This window comes from Vipera ursinii (genome assembly GCF_947247035.1).
Source record: "Vipera ursinii genome assembly, chromosome: 6".
NCBI classification, from domain to species: domain Eukaryota; kingdom Metazoa; phylum Chordata; class Lepidosauria; order Squamata; family Viperidae; genus Vipera; species Vipera ursinii.
Window position 1 is genome coordinate 6,426,554 of NC_139515.1, and position 11,478 is coordinate 6,438,031.

An 11,478-nucleotide genomic window follows, 5' to 3' on the forward strand; every position below is an offset into this window, starting at 1 on the left:
GCCTTCCCCTCAGCATGGCTGGCTCAGGAATTCTGGGAGTTGAAGTCCCCGAGTCATAAAAGAGCCAAGGTTGCCTAGCCCTGGTATAGGGTCTCTTGCCTAAGCAGGGGGTTGGACTAGAAGACCTCCAAGATCCCTCCCAGCTCTATTCTGATTGAATTGAAGTGCTGTAAGGTGCTATGGAGCAGTATATAAGTCTGCTTTTGCTATTGCTAAAGTTAAAAAAAATCATGTTCCAAAAAAACAGCATATTCTCAATGAGATTCACACAGGCTAGTGAGGGAAAGTGAAATAGCATTAGAAACCAGACCCAAAAAAGAAAAAAAGAAAGAAAAAAGAAAAAGAAATTAAACCCCAGTTGCTATAAACAAAGAACACAGCCTATTACTATATGGTTGTTGAAGCGATTCCAGCTTGTAGCAGTCTGCTGACAGAATAAGCTGCCGTCAATTGTGCTTTTATTTACTAGTCTAGAAAAGTTAAGACAGACATTGTTCTCCTTCTGGTTCCTTATGTGAAGTTTCAACAAATTCGTTCCGCTTCAAGGATCCACCATAAAATGCATCTCAAGTTTCCATAATTGCAATCGCTGTCAGTCTGAAGACAGGTTTTTGAACGAGACGCTAAACAGGGATTTCCCAGTGTGGTCAGAAGTGGTGTGTGGGTGCTGTCCCTCCCAGGTTATTGGCTGGAGCAATGCAGAATGAATGCAAAAGACCTGAATGAATAAGAATGTGAAACCCCATGTGGTTAGAATATCACTTTTCTCTTTAGGAGAGTCTGGAAACTAAGGAGAAATTTCCTGACAGTTAGAACAATTAATCAGTGGAACAACTTGCCTCCAGAAGTTGTAGGTGCTTCATCACCGGAGGTTTTGAAGAAGAGATTGGACAACCATTTGGCTAAAATGGTATAGGGTTTCCTGCATTATTTATTTATTTATTTATTTATTTATTTATTTATTTATTTATTTGTTTGTTTGTTTGTTTGTTTGTTTATTTATTTATTTGATTTATATACCGACCTTCTCCTGAGGGACTCAGGGCGGTGTACAGGGCAATTAAAATACAACATACAAAAGTTAAAAATAGATTAAATGAAATTTAGCCCCAAACAAAATAAATTAAATTATGAAATTTATAACCCCGATCCCTCAGTCCAGGCCGGCAAGCTAGAATAACCAGGTTTTCAGGTCACGGCGAAAAGAGCGAAGGTCGGGAGCCATCCGGAGCTCCACAGGGAGCTGATTCCAGAGGGCAGGCGCACCCACAGAGAATGCTCTTCCCCCTGGGGGCCACCATCTGGCACTCCCTGAGGAGACCCTCTCTGTGGGAGCACACGGGGCGATGGGAAGTTGACACCGGCAGCAGGTGCTCCCGTAAATAATCCGGACCCATGCCATTTAGGGCTTTGTAGGTCATCACCAGCACCTTGAATCTCACCCAGAGTACTGCATTAGCTGTGAGTTGGACTAGTAGACCTCCAAGATCCCTTTCAACTCTGTTATTCTGTTCTGTTCCGTTCCGTTCCGTTCCGTTCCGTTCTGCTCTGCTCTGCTCTGCTCTGCTCTATTCTAAAGGGATACCTATCCGATTCTATGTTGGAGAAGACTCTTGTGTGTTCTTTGGACTTCAAAGAGATCAAATCGGTCAACACTAAAGGAAACCAACCCTGGCTGTTCTTTGGAAGGACAGGTGCTGAAGCTGAAGATCAAATACTTTGGCCACCAAATGAGAAGAGAGGACTCCTTGGAAAAGTCTCTGATGTTGGGAAAGATGGAAAGCCAAAGGAGAAGGGGACAGCAGAGGAGGAGATGGTTAGATAGTGTCATCAACACTATGAGCATGAATTTGGGGGAAACTTCAGGAGACAGGGGAAGACAGAGAAGCCTGGTGTGCTGTGGTCCATGGGGGTTGCAAAGAGTTGGACATTTCTTAGTGACTGACCAACAAGTTGTCAAAGTCTCCTGTGTGATGAATGGATATGAGCCAGGAAATTAGAACACCTTGAGATTCATTGACGTCTTCCCACAATGTGCCTCATCAAAGAAGTATGAGACCGCAGAGGGTGAGATGGTTAGATAGTGTCATCAACACAATGAACATGAATTTGGGTAAACTGTGGGAGATGGTGGAAGACAAGGGGGTCTGGCATGCTATGATCCATGGGGTCACGAAGAGTCAGACGTGATTCAGCAACTGAACAGCAACAACATCTCTCTTGGGAGACTTCTGAAGTAGTACAGGTAGAGTAGATTTAGTACAGGTAGGCAGAAGAGCAATTAAGATTATTAAGGACCTGGAGACAAAGACATGTGAAGAACGGTTACAGGAATTGGGTATGGCCAATCTAGAGAAAAGAAGGACTAGTGGGGACATGATAGCAATATTCCAGTATCTGAGGGGCTACCACAAAGAAGAGGCTTTTCCAAAGCACCAGAGGGCAGGAGAAGAAATTATGGTTGGAAACTCACCAAAGAGAGAACCAACCTGGAATTAAGGAGAAACTTCCTGACAGTGAGGACAATTAACCAATGGAACATCTTGCCTCCAGAAATCATGGGCGCTCCATCACTGGAGGTTTTTAAGAGAAGACTGGATAGCCACTTGTCTGAAATGGTATAGGGTCTCCTCCTTGAGCAGTGGGCTGGACTAGAAGACCTCCAAGGTCCCTTCCAGCTCTATTCTGATTCCTCAACTTATAACTATTTCATTATACTGTTCAAGTTATGATGGAAACGCACCCCACCCCACCCCACCCCAAAAAACGGCTTTTACAGCATCGCCTATCCTACAGAGGCAAAACTGCATAAATGCCTGGTTTCTTTTATTAAAAACATGAAAAAGTTGGATTCTTTGAATGAAAGGGAGATGAATGGATTTTTTTTAAAAGCAGAATTTGACAAATATATTCTTTGACCTCCCCCCCACTCCCACCCCCCAAAATGACACATGACCAACTTTTTGTTCCAACTTCTTCTTTTTCCTTTTTTCTTTTAATAATTGCAACTGGAAGAATCATCTAGCTCTTTATCCTTTTAAATTCATGGCCCACCTGTCCATCCAAGAAAATATCCATGGCAATAAAAATCAATTTTTTTAAAAAAAAAATTTCCCCAAACATTGCCAGCCCTGCGCATGGATGTCACATATGTGCCATCTGTCTTGCTTTACAAGGAACAGGCTCTGTTTTGAAGGATGCTTTTTAAAAATATCCTCCATCTGTAAAATAGTTCAGGAGTTTTGTTTCTCTAATGCCTCATAGTTGTCAGATCCCAACCATGAAGATGAATGAATGTGTTCACCTGTAAGTGCAGCCCAATTTACTAAGAGTTTAAATGTTCTGTTAATATTGCTTTCTTAAAGAACAGCTAAAGAAATATGCCAGAGGTGCTACTGTCTTAGAATATTTAAGGTAAAGGTAAAGGTTCCCCCGCACATGCATGCTAGTCGTTCCCGATTCTAGGGGCCGGTGCTCATCTCCGTTTCAAAGCCGAAGAGCCAGCGCTTGTCCGAGGACGTCTCCGTGGTCATGTGGCCGGCATGACTAGAGGCCAAAGGCGCACGGAACGCTGTTACCTTCACACCGCAGTGGTCCCTATTTTTCTACTTGCATTTTTACGTGCTTTTGAACTGCTAGGTTGGCAGAAGCTGGGACAAGTAACAGGCGCTCACTCTGTTACGCGGCACTCGGGATTCGACCCGCCAAACTGCCGACCTTCTAATCGACAAGCTCAGCGTCCTAACCCACTGAGCCACCACGTCCCTTTTAGAATATTTACTGATAGGCTAAATGAATGCAGTCCAAAACTTTAGCAACATGAACAGAATAGCAGAATGACAGAGTTGGAAGGGGCTTTGGAGGTCTTCTAGTCCCGGGGTAGGCAACCTTGGCTCTTTTATGACTTGTGGACTTCAATACCCAGAATTCCTGAACCAGCCATGCTGACTCAGGAATTCCCTACCCCCTGCTCAGGCAGGAGATCCTATACCATTTCAGACAAGTGGCTGTCCAATCTCTTCTTAAAGACCTCCAGTGATGGAGCATCCATGACTTCTGGAGGCAAGCTGTTCCACTGGTTAATTGTTCTCACTGTTAGGAAGTTTCTCCTTAGTTCCAGGTTGCTTCTCTCTTTGGTTAGTTTCCATCCGTTGCTCCTTGTCCTGCCTTCGGGCACTTTGGAGAATAGGTTGAGCCCCTCCTCTTTGTGGCAGCCCCTTATTGGAAGGAAGACTGCTGATTTCCAGTAACAGCAGTTTGTAGTGTACACTGCAATTGGGATCCAATTAGGATCCAATGAACTGCCAAAATTAGGATCCAGTTAGGATCCAATGAACTGCAAAAAGAAAAAGAAAAAAAAAGATAGCTGAGGGCAAGTATTATTGGATATCTATCCTACTTGTTGTTGGTCAAGCCAGCCTGTGTGATTAACCACACAAAGGAAGTCTACAAACTCACAACAATAAGTAAGAACCAGCGCAACCACATTATCTCATCCATAGGCTACAGAAATATACAAACCATAAATATTGATACTTCCATAATTAAAAATAGCAAGTTGCAGGAAGGAAGGAAGGAAGGAAGGAAGGAAGGAAGGAAGGAAGGAAGGAAGGAAGGAAGGAAGGAAGGGAGGGAGGGAGGGAGGGAGGGAGGGAGGGAGGGAGGGAGGGAGGGAGGGAAGAAGGAAGGAAGGGAGGGAGGGAAAGAGGGAGGGAGGGAGGGAAGAAGGAAGGAAGGAAGGAAGGAAGGAAGGAAGGAAGGAAGGAAGGAAGGAAGGACCTCTTACCACCATGTAATTTTATTCTTTAACAACTAATTTATATTTTAATGATATAATAATATTAGTAGTATAATACAATATAACATTAATTGTACTTTACAGATTCCTCCCCCAAAGCAATCAATAGATGTGATATGACACTATGGTTAGAAAAGAAAGTTCAGATGTTTCAGATATTCCTGTCTGACACTATTCAATGAAACATTTTCATGAAATGCTGGGCAAATTCAGCTGGAGATAAAAGCTCCAGGGATTTATCTTCTATTTGTAACAAATCCATATCTTCTCCCTTTTCCTCAAGATTAAGGTTTTTCATCTGCTCCCTTATACTGTCCTTCAGAAAGGGACTAAGTAGTAGAGGGTTGAAAAGCAAGCAGATTTTGAACCAGCATAAGAGCAAACAATTTCCACCCTGCCATTTGATCCAAGATGTTTAGACCTTCAAATCCCACCCCAGGGGTTTTCTACTTTGCACCCATCCTTAGATGACTTCACGATCTTTTGGTAAACTTGGAAACTTTAACCTGATAAACATTTGTAGCCTGTCAGGGATTGATTGATTGAACATACTGACTTGTTAATATTTTAAGCAAAATTGTAGACGGAACGTAGAAAATTCATTCAGTCTATTAATGAAGAATGAAACACCTTGTTATCCCTCCATCTTCCACGCAAACCTTTTAAGTCAAAAATCTTCCATTCCCAACCACACCGTGAACTTACGCTCAGTGGCTCCTGGCTTATGTTATTGATATTCAACGACAAAATGTGATCTTTGCTGCCAACGTAGATTCGATCTTGATCTTCATCCATCACTAATATCCTGTAGTCCAAGGGGTGATGGGAAAGAGAGTAAAATTGGGATGTCTTGGTTTCCTGTAGTTCTGCAAAAGAAAGAGAAATCTGAAATTAATTTAGCTTCCATAGGTGATGAGTTTCATTCGAGATAGTTTCCACAACTAAAAAATCCAACACAGCTGAAGAAAAAAAATATGTTCCCAATAAAAGTGAAGCAATTGGAGCAAATTTTTTAATTTGTTTTAACTTTTGTATTGATTTTCTTTTAAATATCCTGTAAACCACCCTGAGTCCTTCGGGAAAGGGCGGTATATAAATCTAAATAAATAAATAAATACATAAATAAAAATCCTCTGACAAATTGATTTCCTTGCTTTTACTTAAATCACTTTACTTATTAAGCATCCTAAATAGCTTTATCCAGTCGTCCAAATAATACTGTTGTAGAAACTATTATTTGTAACTGTCCCTTAAAAAAAAAGATACATTAAACTATTTTTTTTTCCCTTTAAGGAACTTAAGTCTGAAGCACTGGTCTTCTTCAATGCAATTCAGAATCCCAAGTCTTAAGAATTTACCTTAAGAATTTTTATCAAAGAAAGCAGTGAAATATATTTGTTAAAGAAGTCACCAGAATGCGAAGCCTCTTAACATTCTGCAAGTCATATTTTCGAATAGTAGTGAAAGCAAAGTATTAATCTATCAGTAAATAGCGACTGATCCTTATTTCAAAGGAGTTGTCTTTGGGTTGGAAGAGGAGGAGGAGGAGAATATAGACAGAAGAAGGAGGAGAATATAGACAGGAAAGGAAGAGGAGGAGGAGGAGGAGGAGGAGGAGGAAGAGGAGGAGGAGGAGGAGGAGGAGGAGGAGGAGGAGGAGGAGGAGGAGGAGGAGGAGGAGAAAGAGAAGCAGAAGTCCTAGTGTTTGCATATGGAATATCTGTCTATCTCTGGGGGTTTCTATAGATATCCACTCACTAATTTATTGTGGGGTTGCTGGGAAAGGAGAAGACATGTTCTTCTTCAGAAGGAGGTCAATGAGAGGAGAAGATATGTCCCTCCAGAAGAGAAATCCCTGGAAAGGGAATACTTATTGCTTGTATTGTCATCCAGAAGGTCATTAAGAGAGAAGAAGCCTTAACCTTCACAATTACCTATGAATTGCAGTTTTAATGTGGCTAAGGAACACAATTATGAGAGACAATCCCTGTATTAGTATCTCAGACTCTTCTCATCTGAACTCGCACCAACTTATTGGGTGTCCTCTCTGATGTTCATAGACTACATGGAACCCACTCTGATGGGACCTTCTTGAGAAGTTCAGCGTGCTAGTGAACCGTGCTGAACCTCCACTGCGTCGTCTAGTTAAGAAAACATCTTTTTAAAAATAAAATATGGTTTTTCCCTCTGACGGGACCCTTGAAGACAGATTAGATCCTAGTTACACCACATCAGCAATTAGTTTATTACATGGTGAACTTCAGTAGGTGGGCTTTCCATTTGTAACAAAGAAAGTGAACTGTTAGCTTCTTAGCTCGTAAATATGTAGGGCTCCATCAAAGGACAAGTAAAAGTATGTTATGATGACGAGTTCTGCCATTACCACAAAGGAATAAATTTTAATTTCCTAAGAGACAGTTTAGAGCAGGGGTCTTCAAACTCGGCCCTTTTATGACTCATGGACTTCAACTCCCAGAATTCCTCAGCCAGCATGCCTGGCTGAGAAATTCTGGGAGTTGAAGTCCATGAGTCATAAAAGGGCCGAGTTTGAAGACCTCTGGTTTAGAGTTATAAACGATTGTCCCTTTTGTCTCACTGCGATATCCCAGTTTTCCAAAACCATGTAGAAAAAAGGAAACACTTCCCGGCCTTTGATTAATTACCTTACCCTTAGCATTAATCTTCATGGATTAAGCTATTCATAGCTTAGCAGTGATGCTACAATGCAGTGCATAGCTATTCATTATGCTTATCATCAACTATATCCTACTTTGAGCCTTTCATGGCACTCTTATCAGTACGAGACACATGTTGTATTCTGCACCAAAATATTATGCTACTTGCATCATACCCTACAATCTTTTTTTCTGAAAGATGCATTACGCAGTATTTTTAACAATCTCTTTTTATTTTATCCTTTGCATGCACGAAGCACGAATCCAACACTTTTGCTTCTCAACAGTGCATAAAAAACAAATTTCTAGACAGGGAGCTTGGCCAAACATTGGTTTCCATTTAAGAGAAAAGTCGTGTGCCTTTCTGTTCAGATTTAATCTGAATACAGGTAGTTCTCGACTTACAACCGCAACGGAGCTCAAAATGTCTGTTGCAGAGTGAGACATTTGTTGGGTGAGTTTTGCCGCCCTTTTATGATTTTTCTTGCCACATCTGTTAAGCGAATCACTGCAGTTGTTAAGTTAACAACATGGCAATTGTTACGTGGATCTGGCTTCCCTATTGACTTTGCGTGTCAGGAGGTCACAAAAGGGGATTACGTGACCCTGGGACACTGCGACCGTCATAAATATGAACCGCTTGTGTCATGGTTCCGACAGATGAAACTCTTCAAAGAACTTTGAGGCATTGTTTACCTTAAAGAATCTTTATTCGAGTAGCATGGCATCGGCCCATACATGGTTGAAGCCAAAATCTGAATTCCCTTCTCCTGAACACATAGTATCAAAGCACAATTCCCTCCTCTAATTAACAGTCATAAATCACATTCTCCAATTAGTTTGAAATGCAGACCTTCCCTCCAGTTCTCCAACTGCCATTTCTTATCATCTCTTATTTCAAACAACCTTGAAAAACACTCTACTATGATGTTATGTCTAACTAATTCCCATACACATTTTTCCTCCTCCTCCCCCACTCCCCCCAGCATTATCTAATTCTAGCTCTAAAAGTAACACACAAGTTCAGGGGAAAATGGCTGCCTTTTCATATATTGTCAAAGCAAGAACATCCGATGTTAGCAGCGTTGACAGGTTGTCAAGCATCCGAATGTAAATCACATGACCGTGGGGATGCTGCAATGGTTGTAAGTGTGAAAAATGGCCATAAGTCTTCTTTTTTTTATTTCAGGGTCGTAGTAAGTTCAAACAGTCCCTAAACAAACTGCTGTAAGTGGAGGACTAACAGTAGAAAGCAACTCTGCACTCATCCACTCCAAAATCTAAACGAATATTGCCGTTCAGAGGAAGCAGCAAAACCGAACTTTCACCCAGCAGGCAAGGAAAAGGAAATTTTGTTCCTCTAGTACTTGTTGATTAAACACCACTTCGGGGTTTAAAACCATGCCTTACAAGTCACGTTTTGTGGTCTGCTCTCTGCTCTTACATTTTGTTATTTGAAATCAACCTTTCTGCTCCATAAGCATCTTTACCTATTGCTCATTTAAGAGAATAACAGAATAACAGAGTTGAGGTCTTCTCATCCAAATCCCTGTGCAGACAGGAAACCCTATGCCATTTCAGACAAATGGTTGTCAAATATCTTCTTTAAAAAGTCCAGTGTTGGAGCACCCAAAATTTCTGGAGGCAGGTTGTTCCACTGATTAATTGTTCTCAGTGTCAGGAAATTTCTCCTTAGTTCGAGGTTGCTCCTCTCCTCGATTAGTTTCCATCTGTTGCTTCTTGTCCTGCTTTCTGGGGCTTTGGAGAATAGTTTGACCCCCCTCTTCTTTGTGGCAGCCTCTCAGTGGACCACTAATGTTAATGGAAGTCAATTTGGAAGCTGTCATCTTTGTACTCAAGGAAAAAATAATAATATTGTCCAACTAGAATAAACGTACGACCTATCTGATGCGTATTTGACTGGAATTTATCTATTTTAGGACAAGAGACTATGGATGGAAACAACCAACCTAGGACTATGGAGAAATTTCCCGACAGCAAGAACAATTAACCAATCGAACAGCTTGCCTCCAAAAATTGTGGGTGCTCCATCACTGGAGGTTTTCAAGAAGAGATTGGACAGCCATTTTTATGGAATGGTATAGGCCAGGGGTAGGCAACCTTGGCTCTTTTATGACTCGTGGACTTCAACTCCCAGAATCCCTGAGCCAGCATAGCTCAGCTTGGAAACATCTCCCTTTTTCCTTAGCATGGATGGCTCAGGAATTCTGGGAGTTGAAGTCCACAAGTCATAAAGCGGCCTAGGCCTAGGGCAGGGGTAGGCAACCTTGGCTCTTTTATGACTCGTGGACTTCAACTCCCAGAATTCCTGAGCCAGCATGGCTCAACTTGAAAACCTCTCCCTTTCCCCTCAGCGTGGCTGGCTCAGGAATTCGGGGAGTTGAAGTCCATGAGTCATAAAAGAGCCAAGGTTGCCTACCCCTGGTATAGGGTGTCTTGCTTGACCTGGGGGTTGGACTAGAAGACCTCCAAGGTCCCTTCCAATTCTGCTATTCTATGTATTTATGTTTATATCAAATTTAGAGACTGCCCATCTCTCTCAGAGAGTGGCTCTAGGCAGTGTGCAGTTAAAAAATTAAATTTAGGTTTATCAAGTTTATTTGGAGAGTATCTATGCAATCCTCTTGGAAAGATTTTTGTTTGCTCATTTGTACAAGCAAACACTCAGCTGGAGACCCCTTCAGTTATGCCAGATAATATTATTGATGGCCTCACCATGATTATCCAAAGGTCATTGAGTTGGGGTCTCTGACATGACTGTGTTTAAGGAAGCGGTTCTACAACTGGTGGAAACTGGTCCCTTGTTCAAACACATTTTGCACTGCACAAACTTAGCCAGTCCACACAATCCATATCGTAAAAGTGTTTGCCATTGTTCATATTTGTGTATCACAGTTTAAATAGCACTGAGAACTATTTCAAAACTTCGGTACCCTCCCAAATGAGATACGGCTTTATCGATCGGTTGACTGAAGTAGACTTTTGTTTGCCAGTTAACAGAATGTATTTAGTGCATTGCCAGGGGTGAATATTATTTTTTTTAAAAAAATAGAAAGAACCAAGCATCTAATGTACGCCATGTGAATAAATATCCTCCCAGCGATATTTCAGGATGTGTGTATAGTGCAAGGGCCACTATAAATTGTGTATATAGACTTACTAAACAAAAGGACATTTTCCTAGAGGTGGGAAACGTCTAAGATGAAATGAGGTTAGCTTTCTAACTCTAATCGTAATGGGAAGATCAGTCAGATGAAAGACAGAGAAGCATAAAAAGAGACTGGACAACCATTTGACTGGGATGGTACGAGTTCCTTTCCAACTCTGTTATTCTATTCTGTATATATATACATATATATCACTCGTTGTGACAAGTCTTATTTAGAAACGGTGTCCTGAGTAATTACATTGATGGGGCACAGTGTTGGAGATTGTCATAATAAAGTAACCAGCTGGATACCATAGAATACGAATGAACTTGGGTAGCACTATCAAGGGTGAGCAGCCTGGCATATATCTTGGCATCCCTGAAACATGAAAGTCCCTGAATAAATTGCTTCACTTTTCTTATTTGTTAAAATAAATGCAACTGGTTTAGTCTAAACCAGGGGTGTCAAACTCAATTTCATTGAGGGATGCATCAGCATGGCGGTTGCCCTCAGGGGGCCGGGTGGGTGTGGCCAGGGTGGGCGTGGCCTACTGGGTGGGTGTGGCTAGAGTGCGTATGGCCTACTGGGTGGGCGTGGCCAACTCTACATCATTGGCATCAAGGGTGCCTATGGGGGCCTGGGCAGGAGTGGGACAGATCTGAGGGTCTCTGGCAGGAGGAGGGTCTCTGGGCCGGGGCCAAGGCAGTAGGGGCCGTTCCCTCACTGTTTGCAGGATGGCTTCGTGGGCCGCATGAAACCACTTCGCGGGCCGGATCCGGCCCCTGGGCCTTGTGTTTGACATGTCTGGTCTAAACGGTTTTTAAACCACAGCCCG

General features: G+C 42.1%; 1 protein-coding gene across 1 annotated transcript in view; it reads right to left on the bottom strand.

Moving 5' to 3' along the window:
* SEMA3C (semaphorin 3C) overlaps positions 1–6,002 on the bottom strand; it is an 88,524-nt gene extending 82,522 nt beyond the window's left edge. The window contains exon 1 of the mRNA XM_083366285.1: positions 5,504–6,002. Within this exon, the coding sequence (XP_083222411.1) occupies positions 5,504–5,593 (90 nt within the window). The 5' untranslated portion in view covers positions 5,594–6,002. The remainder of the gene's footprint in view (positions 1–5,503) is intronic.
* Between the last annotated feature and the right edge of the window lie 5,476 nt (positions 6,003–11,478).